The sequence below is a fragment of the Muscardinus avellanarius genome, assembly GCF_963383645.1.
Source record: "Muscardinus avellanarius genome assembly, chromosome: 2".
Lineage (NCBI taxonomy): Eukaryota > Metazoa > Chordata > Mammalia > Rodentia > Gliridae > Muscardinus > Muscardinus avellanarius.
This window is the reverse complement of record NC_137787.1, coordinates 49687123-49708665: the sequence shown is the minus strand read 5'-3', so window position 1 is coordinate 49708665 and position 21543 is coordinate 49687123. Positions and strand designations below refer to the sequence as shown.

Genomic DNA, 21543 nt, shown 5'->3' with positions numbered 1-21543 from the left:
GAACATACCATGTCGTTCACTCCCAGCAAAAGTGTGCATTTCCTTTATGGCGTCTCATGTGTTAGGACAATAAATGGACACAATTTACAGGATTTACTAATTCAGTTCTTGAGATAGCCGTTCAATGTTTAAGACATCAGATCAAAACAAACATTTTGCAGGACATTGTACTCTAAATCTAGCGTGTTAATCGTGATGCTTGGGCTGGATTGAGGAGGATGAGGGAGCGTGGGGATGGGGTGAGGACCTGGCAGGACTCAGGGGCGAGGTGTGTACAGAGACACTTAATTCTCTGTTCATATGGTAGTGTTGCAAGTACTGAGAACACATGGGGTGCTCCCCTTAGAGCCCATGTTTCCTTCCACTTTCCATTTCTTCTATTAGCATGTTTCAGTTTTTCTGTGTGGCTTCTAAGGTTTGTATTCAGGACTAACACAAGTTCCCCAAATAATTACAAAGATATGGGTAAAAGCTTCAAAGCTAGATATTCACAGCCCTCAATCCAGATAAGTCTCAGGCAACACTTGTTCTTTCTTTTCTTTTCTTTTCTTTTTTTGTTAACAGGATCTTTCTAGGTTTCTGAGGGCTTCCTAAGTTTCTGGGGCTGGCCTCAAACTTGCCATCCTCCTTTCCCAACCTCTCAAGTACTGGTATTAACCACTATGCCCAGCTCAGCAGGTGTAGTTCTTCAAATTCATCTGGGCAGAATTTTGTTTGCTTGCCTGCTATTTTTGTTGTTTGTTTGTTTGTTGTTATAAAGGCATTCTGATTGTAAATCCCATCTGATTCTGATACATCAGGATAGAAAACTCCTGGACCAAACGCTCTGACAATATTTCCTTATTATACTAAGGTTACAATTTTAATGATAGGAACTCCTTAATCTCATGCCATGTTTACTTTTGACACGTTCAAAATGTCCAACTTTCAAATGAACATACTGGTTTTTAAAATTAGATAGGACTTGATATCCACACTGTTAATTTTCAGCTTTTAAGTTTGTTTCTGTCTACCTATTTTGTGTTTTCTTATACTTATGCTATTTTCTCAGCTCCGAATTTTTGAAGGAATAGTTCCCATATGCTTGTTTAAATCAAATAAATTTATTAATGGGGTACAATTTAGAAAATAATCCTGCAGAAAACTGTCCCCCCCAAAAAAAATTACTCCAGAGTGACATGCCGTTTGGGGATGGTTACTGAACAACTTTCTAAACTTCTCTCTATTTCCAGAGACCTTGCCCAGGGCCAGTGCTCAATATAAAAGCACTCCAGGCTACTTTTGATATGCTGCTTATTTACCATCATACATTGAGGTTGATAATCCCTAACACTATAAAATAATATTGGCACAGAATTAAATAACATATGAAAGTTTTTCATGTGGTACATAAAAGCTTACTTCAAAGCATACTTTAAGAGAGATTAGGAGAACCATCACTTTTATGAGATTAAATGTGCTAAACAATAAGTCTCAGTATTTTAACATACCCATTATGAAACTGCAAATGTGGGTATTTTTAAAAAAGAATGCTTCTAATATACAAGTAACATCAGTTACCCTGATAATATTTTGTGAAAGCAATAAAATAAGATGAGATTCTTACCCCAAAGACTGGAAACTTTGGTAGGTTGAGCAGTCAGAGAGTTATTACTTATGACATTGAGCTGGGTTGTAGAATCATCCACCTGGAAATCATTCACTGTAAAAATACAGCCAATTAGACTATGAGAATACTGTCACGAGTTCATATTTGTGCACACAAAGCAATCACACAATTGTGTTAAGAAAAGTAGATGTCTAGTAATTTTAGTCACATCATTGATGATCAATTAGCAAATAGTGAAATATATGTATATTATTATATATCTGTGCATATATGTGAGTGTGAGTATGTGTATGTCTGTTTGTGTGATATAAGGTAATATTTCCATGAGCAACTTTGTTGTTCTTGTCTAGAAAATATAATAGTTAATGTGTAAGTCACCACGTTAATAAGTTTTATTAGCATAAAAATTAAGTAATGTCTCATAAAAGTAATATGAGACCTATAGAAGTAATTAAATATATTAAATCTCTATGCTTTTTATTTTTATACTTTTATTGGTGAATTATATTATCACATCATAATGTAATAAATAGTGATGGTGACATGCATACACATAGCACTTAGTGAGTTTTTTTCCCAGTGCCCTTCCCATTCCCCCTTCCCCATACAAGATATCAAGATTGGGATTGATATTCTCACATACATACATAATGTCAGTGGAAGGGTTTCTTTCATTAATTCTCCCTTTCCCTCCACTGGGGTTTCTTCTTTATTATCTGAAGACTCTGGTATCTCCCTTACTCCCCAGCTTTTACTTATGATAGAAAACATATGACTCTTCACTTTCTGTGACTGGCTGCTCTCACTTAACCTAATGTTCTCCGGGTCCATTCATTTTCTTGAAAGTTATATGATTTTGTTCTTCTTCTGAATGGAATTCCATAGTGTGTATATCTCTTCATTTTGTGAACCATTTATCTGTTGATGGATACTTGGATTGGTTCCATTATTTGGATTTTATGAATTGTGCTGCTATAAATATGAATATGTATATATTAATATAATATTCTTATTTCAGTCCCTTTGGAAAGATATTCAAGACTTGTATAAGTGGATTATATGGTGGATCCAATCCCAGTTTTCTGAGGAATTTCCAAACCGACCTCCATAGTGGCTGCACTGATTTGTAGTCCAAGCAACAGTGTAGAAGAGTTTCTATTTTCCCACATCCCAACAATATTTATTATTTTTGACTTCTTGATCATTGTCATTCTGATTGGGGTTAGATAGAATCTCAGTGTAGTTTTAATTTGGATCTTCCTGACTGTTAATGATGTTGAATATTTTTCATCTATATATTGGCTATTTATATTTTTTATTTTGTGAAGTGTTTATTTAGTTCAATTGCCCATTTCTTGATTAGGTTATTTGCTTTTATAGTGTTAAGTCTTTCAAGTATTTGATATATTGTAGATGTTAGTCTTCTATCAGAGAGATACTGGCAAAGATCTTTTTCTATTCTGTAGACTCTCTCTTTAGACTTTTGATGGTTTCCTTTGCTGACCAAAAACATTTTAGTTTAATACTGTCCAATTTATTAATTCTTGTTTTAATTTATTGAGCTTTGGGGATCTTACTAAAGAAGATTCTACCTGTCCCTATATGCAGAATAAATATTATCAAAGTGGTCATTCTATGAAAAGTGATCTACAGAGTCAATGCAATCCCTAAAAATACCAGTGTCATTCTTTGCAAAATTAGAAAAATCAATCCTCAATTTGATATGCAAAGACAAAAAACCCAGAATAACCCTAAAGCAATTCTCAGCAATAAGAACCATGTAGGAGACATTACAATTCCTGACTTCAAATTATACTAAAGAGCTATAGTAATAAAAACAGCATGGTATTTGGCAAAAAATAGACACATATTCAAATGAAACTGAATAGAAGATGCAGAAACAATTTCACACACTAACAGTTAGTTGATTTTTGACAAAGGTACCAAAGACATATGTTGGAGAAAAGAAAGCCTTTTCAACAAATAGTGTTGGAAATATTGGTTATCCATTTGAAGAAAAGTGGAATTAAATCCCAACCTCTCACCCTGCACAAGACTCAGCTCAAGAAGGATCAAAGACCTGGAAGTTAAACCAAAGACTTTTAAATTACTAGAGGAAGGCACAGGTTCTTATTTTCCTTTAAAACACACACACACACACACACACACACACACACACACAGTGAAGAAGCTCTTTCAGATATAATCAAGTATATCTTCATTTGGATGGTTGAAAGAAATCTTGGTAAGTCTGAGCATCCTTTAAGATGCCTTATTTTAGTAGGATGCTTATAATGAACTAAAAGGATATTAGGAATGAACTTACACACATCCTCGCAGTTGTTCTTGCATTCTTCCAGTGATTCAAAGTTGTTTGCGTTGCCTAAGCACCCACCATACTTGAAACGTTCACATTGTTTGGACTGATTGTTATAAAAATACCTGGTAATATAACCTCGACAGATTCCAGCATCTTCTTCCAAAAAGCAGATATATGGCTTTTCTAGAAATTACAAAAATGTCACAAACCAATATTTTTATAAACAACTTATAGTTAAATTCAAAAATAACAAGTTGTTAAAGAATAAACATAAAAATTTAAAGAAGTAAAATATAGCTTTATTGAAAACTATATAATTTTAGAATTATACACTATACCTTTCATAGTATTTAGAATAATGATTATATAACCACTATACTACACATATATATATTAGAGACACTGAGGATTTAACCTGGGGGCATCTGCTATTCTACTTCTGAACTAAACCTCTAACCCTATTTTATTTATATTTTTATTTTGAAACAGGGCTTCAGTTGCTTGAGGGCCTCACTATGTTTCTGAGGGTGGCTTTGAACCTACAATATTCCTGTAAATGCCTCCTAAGTGCTGGAATTGTGGCTTTCACATATATTTTCATAACTGGCATTTCTGATTATAAATTTCTCATAGTAAGTAAACAGAGAATTAATTATCAGATTTTTCATAAATTAAGAAGTTAAAGAATGCTGGTTTATTTTGTCATGTACCACCCTTGCTTAGGAAGTACAAAATATTATGACAAATTTTGGTTTAATTAATTCTGTTAAGCATCTATGTATCAATATTCAGGAAAGGCCTATGGATATTTCATGTTATTGAAAGCATTATTAGGGATGGCTGTTCAGCATGTAGCTTCATTAAAAATGGTTAAAATTTTAAACTTTGGAAAAGAAGGTTTGAGGGTATGGAAGCTTTCATGGCTATTCTTTGAAGTTCCGAAATTCTTATGTTAGAATTAATTGTGGGAGTATTGTTAGTCCTCTACTTTGAGGTTACCTCAGTCCAGCTTGGGAGGAGCACAAAAACTGCCCACCCAAGTGAGAATTATTTGTACACAGACAAGTTTCAAAGGACTAAATGGGACCAATGACCAGGGACCCTGACCGATAAGCAAAGATACTGACAGTTTTCTTGTTTACCGTTTCCTTCCCTGATTCATCTGTGACTACTTTGCTGTTATTCCCCGACTCACTCCATGATTTCTTTGTTATTTCCTATGATTAATAATATCTTATAATGTTTTGGTTATAACCCTTAATAAAAGCAAAATGCTAGTGGAAGGACGGCAAGAATAGAGACATCTCTTTCCTCCCTGGTCTCCCAGCTGCCAGTTGTCATTCCTGTGAGAGACTACTTTATATCCATTAATCAACATCAAAGCCATCTGCTACAATTAATATCTGAAGTGCTTATGAAATCCTCCCCTGTGATGCTGCCTTTTCTCTCTCTCTCTCTCTCTCTCTCTCTCTCTCTCTCTCTCTCTCTCTCTCTCTCTCTCTCTCTCTCCTCCCTCCCTCTCTCCCTCTCTCCCTCTCTCCTCTCTCCTCTCTCCTCTCTCCTCTCTCTCTCTGGAATCAGAGGCAGAAAGGAAATACATATTCAGGAATTGGAGAGGCTTTGCCAGAACCTTATACCTCTTCTTTGATAGTGCTCCAAACCTGGCGGCTAAATGCAGCTGTCATGGAAGTTGTGATGCTGTGGTCTAGATTACAAACTGTCTACATACACTTTGTGAAGAGACTTGAGCTGTCAAGTGAATTATAATCTCAAGGTTTATTGCCTTTGAATATTTTGCACAAAGCTCCAATTTCTCCATTTTTCTCTTTTGCATATGACTATATTGGCAATAAAAAAGTTACTTTTATATCTTATAGCGACTTTGCTCTTCTATCTCAGGGAACTTATGCCTGAAAATAATTTACTATGAAAAAAGCATGTATTTAATAAGGTTAATAATATCTACGTAGTTTCAGATCTGGAGAAGAAGCAACCCCTTATTAAAAACATTGTTTTATTAAATTCAACTCTCTCTTAATACAAAATCTATTTTCTATAACTTCTTAAACTACCAATTTAAAGTTAACTTTGTTTATTACCCCTTTTCACTATGAATGTGAATATGATTTCTATATTATCTCCCTTTTTCAAATTTATTTAAATAATATTAAGTAAATTAAAATTTAGTAATATTTATTTTTATTTAAATAGAATCTAGGCAGCAAAAATGATATGTAATTATTATGTAAAATATGATGCCTCAAAACACATACACGGTGTGAAAGAGATAAGTCTACTCATTACATATGAATCACTTCGTATAGTTACCAGTTTTGTGCTGAGAGCACTTTAGTACCTACTCTCATTCATCAAGAATACACTATATGGCCATTAAGTATTGTGACCATGTTATATAATGGATCTTTTGAACTTTCCTTCCTCTCCAATTTCCTTTCCTTTGACTAACATCTCGCCAGCTACCCTCCCCCCCCCCTTGGTAACCACCACTGTATGTTCTACTTTTAGGGAATCAGCTTTTAAGATTCCACATATGAGTGAGAATATAATGTATTTGTTTTTTAGAATATGTATGTTTTTCAATATGATATTATCCATCAAGGTTGTTTCAAGTGACAGAATTTCATTCATTTTTATGACTGAACAGGATCCCATTATATACAATATACCACATTTTCTTTATCCACATATCTCCTGATGAACACTTTAGTTCATTCCATATATTGACTTTTGTGAATAATGTTGCAGTGTATGAGGATGCAGCAATCTCTTCAACATAGAGATTTCATATCCATTTAATATGTACCTAGTAGTGGTATTGCTGGATCATATGGTATTCCTATATTTAATTAAAATTTTTTGAGGAATCTCCATACTGTTTTCCATATGGCCATTCAAATATATATTCCCATCAACAGTGTTACCTCTTTTTTAGTGTGACAAAAGATATCCAGGAGTGCCTCCTTGTGGTAGTGATTTGCATTTCCTCATGATTAGTGCTATTGAACATTTTTTCATAGCATATACCTGCTTTTCAAAGTGAATGTTACTGATTTTCATTTAAGTACAATATATGGGGAAAGGGAAATATAAAATATGGGGAAAGTATAACATACAGGAAAAGGAAAAATAATTCTTTAAATTATTATACGTATTTTATGAGAAAGAAACATATTAAATTAACATCATTTTGAGTTATCTTAGTCAGTATATATTTATATGAAATTTTCAGTAATCCTGATAGTATAAAGAATTTTATGTTTACCAAAAGGAAATGAGTAAAAATATTGCATATAAAAACAGAGAAACGGCCGGGCGTGGTGGCGCATGCTTGTAATCCCCGCGCTTGGGAGGCAGAGACAGGAGGATCGCGCAGGTTCGAAGCCAGCTGCGCGCGCTGGCTGAGGAGATCCTGTTTCCAAATAAAAATGTAAAAATAGGTCTGTGAGTGTAGCCCGGAGGTAGAAGGGCTTCCAGGAACCCCAGTACCACCAAAATAAATAAATAAATAAATAAACCAAAGAAATTATAATTCATGTTGATATGTATAATTAATAAATGCTACAACTACACCTTATTATTTGTGTGAGGCCCTATCAGAAGACATGGATTTAGTTTAGGAGAAAGTTGAAAATGCACACATGTAACATAATTCTTCTTGGGCTTCAATTTAAAATATGGTTATAAAGCAATATTAATTTCCCACTTCCTCAAATAAAATCTCATTCTTTTAAATTTGCATACACAGTCTTGCTTTAAATTGATGTTAATTTAAAATTGAGTAACACAAGCTGGGCATGGTGGCACATGCTTATAATCCCAGCATTCGGGAAGCTGAGACCTGAGGATCGCGGTTTGCGGACAGCCTCAGCTACTTAGTGAGGCCCTCCGCAACTTAGTGAGACCCTGTTTCAAAAATAAAGAATAAAAAATAGGGCAGGGGGTGTAGCTCGAAGGTCAAATACCTCTGGGCTCTATCCCAAGACCCGCAATAAATAAATAAATAAATAAATAAATAAATAAATAAATAATTGAGTAACACAGAGAAAAGAATCTAAGCCATATACCAACTTTCTTATGCCATAGTGTCTTTGGTACTGGGGATTAGGCTCAGGGATATTCTGTCTCCAAGATACACACCCAACCCTTTTTAATTTTTCATTTTGAATCAGGATATCACTAAGTTGCTGAGGCTGGCCTTGAACTTGCAATCCTCTTGTCTCAGTACTTCCAAGTACTGGGATTATAGGCATGCACCACCATGCTCAGCACAGATATAGACATTTTTTTTTTTAACATTTTCATTTGGGCCTGCATTCTTGGAAATTGCCTTAGACTAAACTTTCTTTTCAGGTAATTATAATGAATGTCTACAGTCAACATCACAAAGTTAAATTCAAGTTGATAAGGTCTTTATTATAGATGTTTTGCATCTAAATATTTTTAACACTCATGTGAATAAAGTTTTAGTCTCCATGTCTAATACCATTTCATGTTAATACTAATTAAGAATGATTGATTTCTGCATTATTATTATTATTTTTTTTTGGTGGTACTGGGGTTCCTGGAAACCCTTCTACCTCCGGCCTACACTCTCTTATAGGCTTCAAACCTGTGCGATCATCCTGTCTCCACCTCCCAAGCGCAAGGATTATAAGTGTGTGCCACCACACCCGGAGATTTCTGCATTATTAAATAAATATTTTATAGCATAATTTTATAGCAAAATTTAACCTGCTATAATTTTTCCAATTATGTTTTGTGGAAAAAGGTCTTAGAGTTTCAATGTTGGTACTTTCGTGAAAATATTTTCTCTTAACCAATAGAACCTCTTCTCTATGTTATATTCTTTGATATTATTATTAGGATGCCATAAAGTAACAAACATTTTGTTAAGATTAACTAAATGTTAGCAAAAAGCTATTTTTAAAAATATAAGTACTCCCTTAGCCGGGCGTGGTGGCGCACGCTTGTAATCCCCGCGCTTGGGAGGCGGAGACAGGAGGATCGCGCAGGTTCGAAGCCAGCCGTGCTGGCGTAAGAGACCCTGTTTCAAAAATATAAAATAGGTCTGGGAGTGTAGCCCAGAGGAAGGAGGGCTTCCAGGAACCCCAGTACCACCAAAAAAAAAAAAAAATATATATATATATATATATATATATATATATATATATATATATATATATATATATATATATTCCCGGGTGTGGTGGCACACACTTGTAATCCCCGCGCTTGGGAGGCGGTGACAGTAAGATCGCACAGGTTTGAAGCCTGTCTGGGAGTATAGGCTGGAGGTAGAAGGGTTTCCAGGAACCCCAGTACCACCAAAACCAAACAAAGAAATAAACAAACAACAACAACAACATATATATATATATACACATATACATATATGTATATATACATACATATACATACACACATATTTTCACTTGTTAGTAAAATGTTGCCATTAAATTTACTTTATAAACTTTGATTAAAATTCTATTTAGTAAGCTGTATAAATATTATCATTGAATAACAAATCCTCAACTAGTTCTCACTTGACTAAATCAAAACAAATAAGGTTAAAATGTACTTTGAATTTTATGCTCTTCTATGTTCTCAGTTAAATAACTTAAACTCTTTAATTTTTAATTCAAGTGTAATGCCATAAATCAATTTCTAGATTGAATTAGTTTCTAAATCTTTATTAAATAGAGGTGAGTTTTCTTTATCTATTGGTGATACTGCTTCTATTGCTGCTATAAGAGATTTACTAAAAGTAATCATTTCTAGTTAAAAATAATAAGTAAAATAATTTAAATTACAAAACCAAAGATGAGCATACACAGTAAATAATATTGGCAAAGGCAATTATTTATTTCTAAATATCACCACTAAATTCTGAATATGTAACTATTGACAACTCAGAGATATATCCAGTCAGGTAAATGTTGGATGAAAGTTGCATAAGCCACACAATGCTGAGACGAACAAGGGATTCTACATTGGGGAGTTAAAATAAGACTAGCAACACCTACGTAACTCTCTAAAAAAAAGTTAAAATAGCACGTGTGGCTCTGGACTGTGAGTGAGCTAAACCAACATATCATGTTTCTTAGGATGAGCATAATTATGATGTTTGGTGCCATCCAATACCATGCATATTATCTCTAATCTCACTACATCCACTGAAACAAAGCACCATTTCAAACATCAGAGGGACTTATGAGCAGCCTTGTATCAGAAAAAACCCGAGAACTGAGTTAATGCCTTATAGAAATGCATTAATTTGCAAATGAATGAGTGTTCACCTTTTTGCAATGTCTTCTTTATAGTCTTCTTTGGATAATCTGCAAGAAAAACAATACATGTGTACCAGTTGCAAGATTTTATGACGTAACATTATGACTTTACATTTAGCAAACAAATGAGGACAATGTATGCATTACCATTATGTTATTCTTATACAGAATGCCTGAATAAATAAAGCTTCTTTATTTTTTCCAAAGATTTGTTTCTAATTATTCCAACCACAAAGCTTTCTCCTGCTTTAAAAATATATTTTAACCGCTAAATAAAAACTCAAAGTGTGCTGGGCATGGTGGCGCACGCTTGTAATCCCCGCGCTTAGGAGACGGAGACAGGAGGATCACGCAGGTTCTTAGTCATCCTTGCTGGCTTAAGAGACCCTGTTTCCAAATACATAAAAATATAAAATAGGTCTGGGAGTGTAGCCCGGAGGTAGAAGGGCTTCCAGGAACCCCAGTACCACCAAAAAACAAAAACAAAAACAAAAACTAAAAGTGTTACACATGGATGGGGTACTATGTGCTATCTTGATACATGTATGCATCGTATGATGTTTGAATTAAGTTAAGCATTTCTTTTTCTCAAACATTTAGTGTGTTATTGTGAGCAAATCTTTCAGTATCCTTTCTTCTAGGCTTTTAAAATATACAGTGTATTATTGTTATATAGGCACTCACTGTGCAGTAGCACACCAGAACTTCTTACTTTTATCTAACTACAACTTAGTACCCAGTGATCAACCTTTCCAGGTACCCCCAGCTCCATTCTCTGTGACCTCTTAGCCACCAGGCTACTCGCAACTTCTATGGAATCAATTTTTTAAACTTTTTTACATTCCATATATAAGTAAGGTCATGTGGCATTTATCTTTCTATGTCTCCCTTATTTTACTTAACACACAGATCTCCAATTCCATCCACAATGCTATAAAGGACAGGATTTTATCCTCTGTGTGTGTGTGTGTGTGTGTGTGTGTGTGTTCATAGTTGATGTGCTTCATTTTCAACACTTTCATGCATTGTCTTTAAGTTTACCAATATATTCTGCTGTAGTCTTCTCTTGTGCACATCTGGTAAATTTTTATTATATATATTATATTTATAATATATAATATATATATGTATAATGGGCTTGGGATTTCTATTTAGATATCTTATATATTTCAGTTTTCTCCATGTTATGTTCATGCTTTTAAAAAATTTTAAATATATCTAGAATAGACATTTTAAAGCTACTGTCTGCTAATTTCATCATTTTTATTGTTTCTGGCTGTTTTAATGAGACATTTCTCTCAACATTTTGTAGCATAATTTGCATGTTCTTGAAACATTTAGTGTTTTATAGATGGAGAACTTATGAACACGTTTGAATATCACACTGTTGGTTGAGAATGTTGAATCTCCTTTTGGCAGGTAGTTTAGTTAGTTGTGAATCAACTGGATACTTAAGGTTTGCCTTTTAGCTTTGTTAGGGCAAGTCCAAAGTAGTCTTTATTCTAGTTCTAATTTATTCCTACTATTAAATACTACATACCTCAGTAATGTGGGACGTCTGAGAATTGTTCCATTTATAGATCCCTGATCATTATTTCTCCAAATGCATGGGATTTTACCAAATACATTTAGAATTTTATTACTTAGTGAAAAACTCAGAGGGGACCCTGTTCAGATTTCTGAGTTTTTTCTCTATATAAGTTCATCATCTCTCACAAGCGGTTCCAAAACCCCAGCCACCACAGCCTCATTATTCACAATCTCCAGCACCTTCAGCAAGGAAGACTACAATGCTGCTTTGGGGTTCTCATCCCTTAACTGTGGTCCAGAATGTCATGCAGAAAGTAGAGGTAACTGGAGGACTCACCTCATGTACTTCCCTTCACTTAGTGATTAGAATCCTATGCAACCTTGTGATCAGTGTTTGAAAACAGTTTGCTTTATATACTTTGGCCATAAGTTTTTTTTTTTAAGATTCTTATCTTAGAAAAAGTCCAGATATACAATCCTATGTGTATTTGTGAAGCTATCAATACAATCAATATTGAAATATCAATTTCAATATTATAAAATAACAGGGAGGGTGAAGGAATGAGGTGGGATCCAGAGGGAAACACACCAGGTTCTGTGTGCATGTATGTTTGGATCACATTTAACTTCAATCTGATGTACACTAACAATGCACCAATAAAAAACACATTTTTTTTTTTTTTGGTGACTGGGGTTCCTACAAACCCTTCTACTTCCAGGCTATACTCCCAGACCTATTTTATACTTTTTAAAATTTGGAAACAGGGTCTCTTAAGCCAGTGAGGCTGGCTTTGAACCTGCATGATTCTCCTGTCTCTGCCTCCCAAGTGCGGGGATTATAAGCCTGCGCCACCATGCCCAGCTATAAAAACACAATTTTAGAAAGTCAAGTTGTAGTTACTTCATTATGACAGAAGATGGAATTCTCTTCTTAGGTAATTTTTTTGAAAGTCTAGCAGTACTTTTTCTATATGCCAACTATATCCTTAACAGTAGCCTAATGTGTCAAAAGCGCAGACATTCAAACAATATTAAGTGGTCTTTGAAGAGATAATTAAATGAGGGCAAGGGTTTATATGCTAGTTAATAATGGCATTTTAAATTACTATAAGCAGGACTGTCACTGATAAACAAAATTATATTTGATAACTCTAAGAGGAAGAATAACTTTGTACCATGTTGAACTACAGAACTTCTGAATGAGTGAAAAAAGAAAAATAGGTATTAGTTTCAGAGAAGATGATGAAAATAGGTAGGTTGCTAAATTAAAAAAAAAAAAAAGAAAATAAAGTGAAGACTACAAGAAACGGGCCAACCAGGCCTCCAGCCAAAGTACTGAAAACTGGGAGTGATTTTCAACTCAACACCAAAGGATACGTGGCCCAACATGTGTGGAAGAAAACAGGGTATATAAATCTGGAATGAATGGAAACCTGGGAGCTGCCTGATCCCTGTTAGGAACATTCCAAATACATCTATGGAGCGGAAAGGAGGTACACGCTCTGAGGCTAAAGAAATACGTTCACATCAGTTCTCTCCAGTGGACTGGGGAGAAGTAACAAAGCACCTCACAGGGTGACAGAAGAATCATTATCTCTTCACTACCCAGAAGTTTCTCCCACAGGCTGAGGCATGGGTGGGGTGGGTGGATGGGAGAGACTGTTCAGTGTAGCCAGACATTGCTGGAAAGCAGGAGAAAGGAGAGCTTCCTGCTTTGCAAAGACAGGACCTCTGCTGCTGACTGACTGTAGATGTGATCTCTATAGCGCTGCAAGTCAATCTAGCTGGCACTAAACCTGCTACAGGGAACTCTGGGCTGGAAACTGGAGAAATAAAGGTGATTCTGATTATTCTTCCATCTCTCAAGTAGCTCACAATTCAGAAGAGTAAACTGAGATTAAAAATATTCACAATTTTAACCTGTATTTTCTAGTTAGTAGCCCGAGGGCTTTAAATTGGATTCACAGATTCAGCATTTGTAGAAAAGATAGCTATAAGATAATTGTGTTGATACCATACAGCAGAGTCAATGGGACCAACTTAAAACTACCCAGAGAAGCTGAATCACACTCATTTTTATTGCAGGGACATAACTGTCCTGTGTACAAGACAGTCGCTCTCCCCTCTTTATTATAGAAAAGAGTAGGGGCCAATGAAAGAGACACCATTTTATAACAACATATGAGAAATGAAACCGCTCCTTGCACATGAAAACTGAAAATGTGGGGTAAATACAAATTCATTGGAATGCTAAAGTAACATTCCATTACTTTTATTTTCTTTCTTTCTTTCTTTCTTTCTTTCTTTCTTTCTTTCTTTCTTTCTTTCTTTCTTTCTTCTTTTTTGGTGGTACTGGGGTTTCTGTAAACCCTTCTACCTCCAAGTTACACTCTCAGACCTATTTTTATACTTTTTTATTTGGAAACAGGGTCTCTTAAGCCAGAGCAGCTGGCTTCGAACCTGTGCGATCATCCTGTCTCTGCCTCCCATGTGCGGGGATTACAAGCGTGTGCCACCACGCTAGCACTTTTATTTTCTAAGATGGTCAAATCTCTGATTATACTCAGTTACCCCAAAGGTTTACAAGTCAGAAACTCACCTACAATACATTTTTGTTTGCACTCTTCAAGACTTTCAAATCGATTCTCATTTCCTTCACATCCCCCATATATAAATTCTTCACATTGTTGAGTAAAAATATTGAAAAAAAATCTTCTCATCATTGCTTTGCAGGGCCCATCTTCTGGCTTCAAGGCACAGAATGAATGCAAGAGCTTCAGTGGTGGCAGCTTGGTATCTACGAGATAAAAATAAAAGGCGTCAATGGTACTCCTCCACCAAAACTGTAGTAATGTTCTTTCTTACCTATGCATTGCCTTTCAACCTGTCTTGATTTTTAAGGAAAAGTATACCAGCAATAAAAATATCTCTTAGAAAATCATAGATGAGATACAGATGATCAACTATTTAAGTTTAATATTAATCAACTATTGAAAAAATATAGAATTATTTTCTGGGCTCTTATTAGTAGTTATTATTTAAATCTACATCAGTTGATACAGATGGAATTAAACAGCAATTGTAAGGCAACCTCACTTAAATGAATATGTCCACATTATAATTAAATAGAAACTTCTTTTAATTCAGCAGGTTTCAAAGGCTAGTGTTTCACTTCTTACACATAAACATTCTTTAAAATCAGTGATGTATTCACATTAATGTGTATGTTTTTTATGTATAGACACAAATTTAGGTGTGTAATATTACACAAATAATATATTGTATGGTGTATACCAATGTTGGGAAAACTGAACACTTTCTGTTTTAAATAGAAGGAGGCAATTATCTTGTTCTTCAATTATAGATGTGGCATCTACATATTTACTTATTTTATTCACAAAAAGTTTCTATTGTGAGAAAAGATATTGCAAAAATAAAACTATATTTTTAAATTTTAAGTCCAATAGTATTGATAAAGGCTTAATTTTAAATAAGTTATATTTATTTCCAGAATTTACCAGTGAGCCAGAAACTGTGAAGCTACTAAAGGAGGGCATAGGTTCAACACTCCAACATAGAAGCACAGGTACAAACTTCCTCAGCAAAACTCCCAAAGCTCAGAAAATTAAAACAAGAATTAATAAGTGGGATGACATTAAACTAAAAAGTTTCTGCACATCAAAGGAAACCATCAAGAGTTTAAAGAGAAAGCTACAAAATGAAAGGAAAACTTTGTCAGCTATCCCTCTGACAGAAGACTAATCTCTAGAATATACAAAGAACTTAAAAGATTTTACACTAAAAATTCCAAGCCAGACATGGGCAACTGAATTAAATAGACATTTCACAAAAGAAAAGATACAAATGACCAAAGATACTTGAAAAAATATTCAACATCATTAGTGATCAGGGAGATGCAAATCAAAACTACACTGAGATTCCATTGAATCTCAGCAAGAATGGCAACCATCAAGAAGGCAAATAACAATAAATATTGGGAGAGGATGTGGGGAAATAGGAGCTCTTCTACACTGTTGGTGGGACTGCAAGCTAGTGCAGCCACTATGGAGATCAGTGTGGAGATTCCTCAGAAAACTATGAATGGATCCACCATATGACCCAGTTGTACCACTCATGAGTAACTTTCCAAAGAGTTTGAAACCAGAGAACTTCAATACTATAAGCATAACCATGTTCCTAGGAGTATAATTCACAATAGCCAAATTATAGAACCAACCTATGTGTCCATCAACAAAAAAACAGCACAAAATTATGCAAAGTACACACAATAAAATTTTACTCAGCAATTAAAAATGACAAAATTATGTCATTTGCAAGAAAATGGAAGGATTGAAGAATATTATGTTTCAAGAAAATGGAAGGACTTGGAGAATATTATGTTAAGTGAGATTAGCCAACCTGAAGGGCTGTTTTCTCTAATATGTATAAGCTAGGGAGTAATTGAGATATCAGAAGTTCTCCAGGAGAAGAATGGAGGAGAAACCTCAGTGGAGCCAGGGAGGTGGTCTAAGAGAAGGGAAGAAGAAAGACCGAGGTTCTCTGATGGAAATACTACCATTAACTATGTGTACATATGTGAATACACCAAGGTCAATCTCAGTACTCTGTATTAAGAAGGGGGAAAATGGGGTGGAACCAAGAACTGTGTGCATATATTTCATTGTAAACATCATTTCTACTACGATGTGATATAATAAGACATCAATAAAAGCACATTAAAAATTTACCAGTGAGACATCTTGAAAATTGTAGTTGACTGAGTCGATTAGAAAGATGGTGGTCAGAACATAAAAATTTTTGTGCTTGTAATACCAGCATTTAGGAGGCTGAGACTGGAGGATCATGGTTTCTAGACAGCCTCAACTACTTAGTGAGGCCTTTTGCAACTCAGTGAGACCCTGTTTCAAAATATAAAATAAAAAATAGGGCTGGAGATGTACCTCAGAGGTAGAGTGACCCTGGATTTCATCTCCAGTACTGCAAAGAAAAGAAGGAGGAGGAGGAGGAGGAGGAGGAGGAGGAGGAGGAGGAGGAGGAGGAGGAGGAGAAGGAGAAGGAGAAGGAGAAGGAGAAGGAGAAGGAGAAGGAGAAGGAGAAGGAGAAGGAGAAGGAGAAGGAGAAGGAGAAGGAGAAGGAGAAGGAGAAGGAGAAGGAGACGACGACAACGACAGTGTGGTGGCACACACTTGTAATCCCAGCATTTGGGAGCCTGAGACAGGAGGACTGCAGTTCAAGGCAGCCTCAGCTTTTGCTTAGTGAGGCCCTGTGCAACTCAGTGGAACTCTGTTTCAAAATAAAGAACAAAACATAGGTCTGGGGGTGTAGCTCAGAGGTAGAATGGTCTTGGGTTCCATCTCTGGTATCTCAAAACAACAACAACAACAATTTAATTTAGGAACTCTACTGTACAACTTGATGACTACAGATAATATATTTTCTTCTTGAAAAGTTATGAGAGGAATGTAAAGTATTCTAATCACACAAATGATAACTATGGCAAAGCATATATTAATTAGCTAGATTTAGTCTTTCTACATAGCACATAGACTTCAAAACATGTTGTATATAGTAAATGTATGCAATCATAACTGTTATTTTAGAAAAAGAACTAAAAAATTAGAATAACTAAATAAATAAAATTAATATTGGTGCAATGAAAATACTGATAAAAAATGCCATGCATTATCTCTGTATTGCCTCCAAGAATTTTCTACTTCTTTGGAATTGATTTTTGCTCCCTTAAAGGGGGAAGGTATTTAAACCTCTAAATGATCTAGAACTATTTGTCCTACAGAGGGCAGCAGTGTCCTATTAAATTAAAACTAATTAGTCTGTCTTAGAAATCATGTTTTCATAAACTATAAAATAATTCAATTGAACAAAGAATCACGAATGGAGGTTACTTTAATATTGTCATGTAAAATGTTTTAAAACTTGAAATATAGGATAAGTTTGTGAATACATAATCATCTAGAAGGAAATCCATTGTAAGTTTTCTATAATTTTAAGACATAGGTGATATTTTTAAGGAAAATATGCATTTCATAAAAGTTTGACCAGATAATTTTATCAAGTCTTTTCCAATGTTAATATTTTATTACAATGCTTTATATTAAATTAATGTCAATATTAGGCATATTCCAATAATGTCAAAATGTTTTATAACAAAAATTTAAATGTTGATGCTTTTTTATGAGTCATAAAATGATAAATAGCCTTTGAAACCTTTGAAGGGACAAGAATAAAGCTTTCCAGCCTGATGTGGTGGTCCATGCCCGTAATCCTATCTGGGAAGCTGAGGCAGAAGTATCACAAGTTCCAGGGAACCTGCAGCAACTTAGAGCCTATCTCAAAATAAAATGTAAAATGCACTTAGGTATATTTCAGTGAGAATACTTGCCTAGCATGTATGAGACCCTGGGTTCAATTCCTGGTAGAAAAAATATATTTTTGATATATAAGTTGACATTTTGATGCTGTTAGATATATGTAATACTATGAATGTGAATTTTATCTTAAAATAAATTAAGCTGACAGAAATTCTAAAACATTAAGTTTTCCAGATCACAAATATGGTGAGATATAACCAACATATTGCAGAGAATTATTATAATAATTCAGAGAAAACTTCAACACAAAACACAATTGTCTTGTATTGAATTTTAGCAAGTTATAATATTTTCCAAACTTTTAAGATTGAGTTTTACGAGTTTAGAGTGCTGTAACTGATATTTGGGGTTGCTAAATTATGAAAACTTAGAGTTTTACAGAAAGACACTAAATGGTGTATGTGACTTAGAGAAGACCAACATTAATATAATAGAATTGGTACTGTGAATTCCTATAGCTCTTTCTTATAAAATATGATATTCTCTATTCCCAAGCACATGTTACTTTAGACACCAAATAACTGGAGCAGTGTTTCAGATAGATACCTTTAGTGGAGACCTATATCTTTATAACACATAAAGCTTCCTAAATACCCATTTTCAAATATATTCAGAAAAAAATGTCATACTTTATATAAGATTTATTTTCATTGATAGTTCATCTTTTTCCCCCTCTTTTTGCTCAATGTATATTTGATAGTCTTTATCACCAAGCTGAATACTTTTACATTTTCCCTATTCAGGAATTACTCATCCCAGGTTCAACCTGCAATTTAATAATTTTGGCACAAGAGGGTAGAAGTGCACCTCAAAATGAAAAGATTAAAGAAAAGCTGAGAAAAGCTGTCTGCAGTTACAGTAATAGTGACAATTTATTTTATCATTTTATTGAGTAATTACTAAGTTTCCAAACTTTTTGTCATTATATCACTTAAAGAACACAATTTCCATGGAAATTAAGCAAATTGCTCAAATCATACAATTAGGGATAGGCCTAGAATTGACCCCCATATGGTTTTTCAGCCAAGTAGCTTACACATTCTTTGTTGTTGTTGTTGTTGTTGTTGTTGTTGTTGTTGTTGTTGTTGTACTGGGGGGGGATGTGGAACCCAGAGGCTTTCTACCTTCCGGCTATGCTCCCAGACCTAATTTGGAAACAGGTTCTTCTCACTAAGTAGCTGAGACTGGCTTCGAACCTGTGTGATCCTCCTGTCTCAGCCTCCCAAGCACTGGGGTTACAAGTGTGCACCACCACGCCTGGCTCACATTCTTAACCTTTGTGTGATACTGTCACAGTCTTTTATGACAAAATTGTGACATAGATCTGATTATATGATTTCCATTCCATTCATTACATTTTTCTAAAAACTATACTATAAAACTAAAACTAGTTAATAAAGATGAAAGCAAGGTGATAGTTTTATAACAACTGGTTAAGGAAAATACTGTATCAACTTTTATGAATTGTATTTTATTAATCATTAGCTGATCATTCTTCTTTACTGTTCACAATGTAAATGGCAAGTGCAAATCTTGTATTCAGATTTTTTTTATGCATTTACTTTTGGTTCACATCTGATCCCAGCATCCCTGAAATGTGGGGGTGAGTACTCAGGTATGCATCTGACAAACAGTGCCACGCCACTCCACTCAAAAGGGATGAAAGTCTGTCCTGTTTTTCATTTCTCATTTGGATAAACTCTTTTTTGGTACTGGGAATGAAACCCAGGTTATTCTACTTCTGAGCTACATCCTCAGCCCTATGTTTTTATACTTTATTTGGAAATGGTCTTACTAAGTTGAAGAGAGTGTCACTAAATAGCTGTGGTTTGCTGCGAACCTGAGATCCTCCTGTCTCAGCCTCAAAAGTACTGGGATTACAAGTGTGCACCACTATGCCTGGCCTAGGATAAACCTTTTGAATGTTAAGAATCATGTATTTGGCACTGTGCAGTACCAGCAGGTGTGACAGTGGATGAGGAGGTGGCAGTAGATAAGTCTTTCCTGGGAGAGAGAAGACACGGATGACTTACTTCTATACATATTCAGGAGATTTGGGGGTGGTGTGCAAGCACGTAGCTAGCTGTGCGCATCAAGAATAACTTTACTGAAACTTGAAATTAAGACCTGAAGCAAATATTGAAAGAGATAAGGTTCCTACAGCCATGAAACTAGAAAACATGAAGAGCAATATAATAGGAATTCAATCTGATATAGCCAGGCAAATAGAATTGTGGGTTATATTTAATTATTTTTAATTGATTTCATATATTTTACATTCCTCAGTTTGACAGCTACAATCATGCTCCCTCTATCTCCCATGTCCTCAGATGATGGGTAACAGGCTCAATATAACATGTGGTGCCTGAGGAAATGCCTCGCTTTGGTGGATCTAGGGTTTTCAGGTGACTAAGAGTCATGTTCCGTTTGTCTCTCCAAAGGATTAAAGTTCTTTGGAAGGGAAGAAAGTACACAGGTACTGTTACCTTTTCTGAGCCAGGATAAAAATGTGCCAGATGCCTTTATACAGTTCATATAACAACCATATGGACGTAATTATTTACATCACTTGTTTAGAGTTTAGAATACCGGAAGTCAGGGGGTTTAAATAATTTTAATTTCACAAAGGCAAACATTCCTTTGAATACAAGTCTGTCTAATTCTAAGCGTTCTGAAAGGTATGCATCAACCTTTTTCCAAATGCTTTCTGCTAATCTTCTCTCTCCTAGTTCAAATTATTTTTTTCTTTGATAAAAGCTTATTAGCACCATTTTTAAAAGTCAAGAAATGTATTATAATTATCCTCTCTGCTTTTTGGGCTGATTTGTTAAAAAGTCCATCACTGGCTATGAGATAATAAAATTTTGTATGTCTTTCTATAAATGATAGTACCTTATTTCAAAGAATCCACACGTTTCTATAGAATAACGACAGGATGCTGATATCCTGAGATGCAGCATATCTCCCAAATTGCATTTGATCAAATATGGCAGCATGGTGTTGCAAAACTAATTAAAAATAAAATCAAAAGCCAAATTATATAAGGTTGTGTGGCCCAGAGGTCATCAAGGCAAGTTAAGATTAAAGTTCTCTCTTATCTATCTAGGTTAGCAAACTACCTTGTAGTGATTTTGAGCTTTGGCTCACTTATTGATGAATTAATTCTGGTTTCCTGGAGGACTTTGGCAACAGTAGCACTGCCAGGAACCCCCTGGTTCACTAGCACGTGTGTTTCCAGCCAGCAAAGGGCGAGCTCCCGAGAAGACTGGGGGCTCAGGACCCCTTCTCCTCGAGCACTTCCCAAGACCAGGTGGCCTGCTCTTATCCCTAGTTTCCCTAACAGTCAGGATATCCTTACGCTAGCCC

General features: G+C 35.0%; 1 protein-coding gene across 1 annotated transcript in view; it reads right to left on the bottom strand.

Moving 5' to 3' along the window:
• The window catches only part of TFPI (tissue factor pathway inhibitor), a gene marked incomplete at both ends in the record, with an annotated part of 92145 nt that overhangs the window by 15424 nt on the left and 55178 nt on the right, over positions 1–21543 (bottom strand). Inside the window, 4 exons of the mRNA XM_080689366.1 lie at positions 1607–1702; positions 3936–4112; positions 10247–10285; positions 14367–14564. Coding sequence (XP_080545492.1) covers positions 1607–1702; positions 3936–4112; positions 10247–10285; positions 14367–14564 — 510 coding nt within the window. The remainder of the gene's footprint in view (positions 1–1606; positions 1703–3935; positions 4113–10246; positions 10286–14366; positions 14565–21543) is intronic.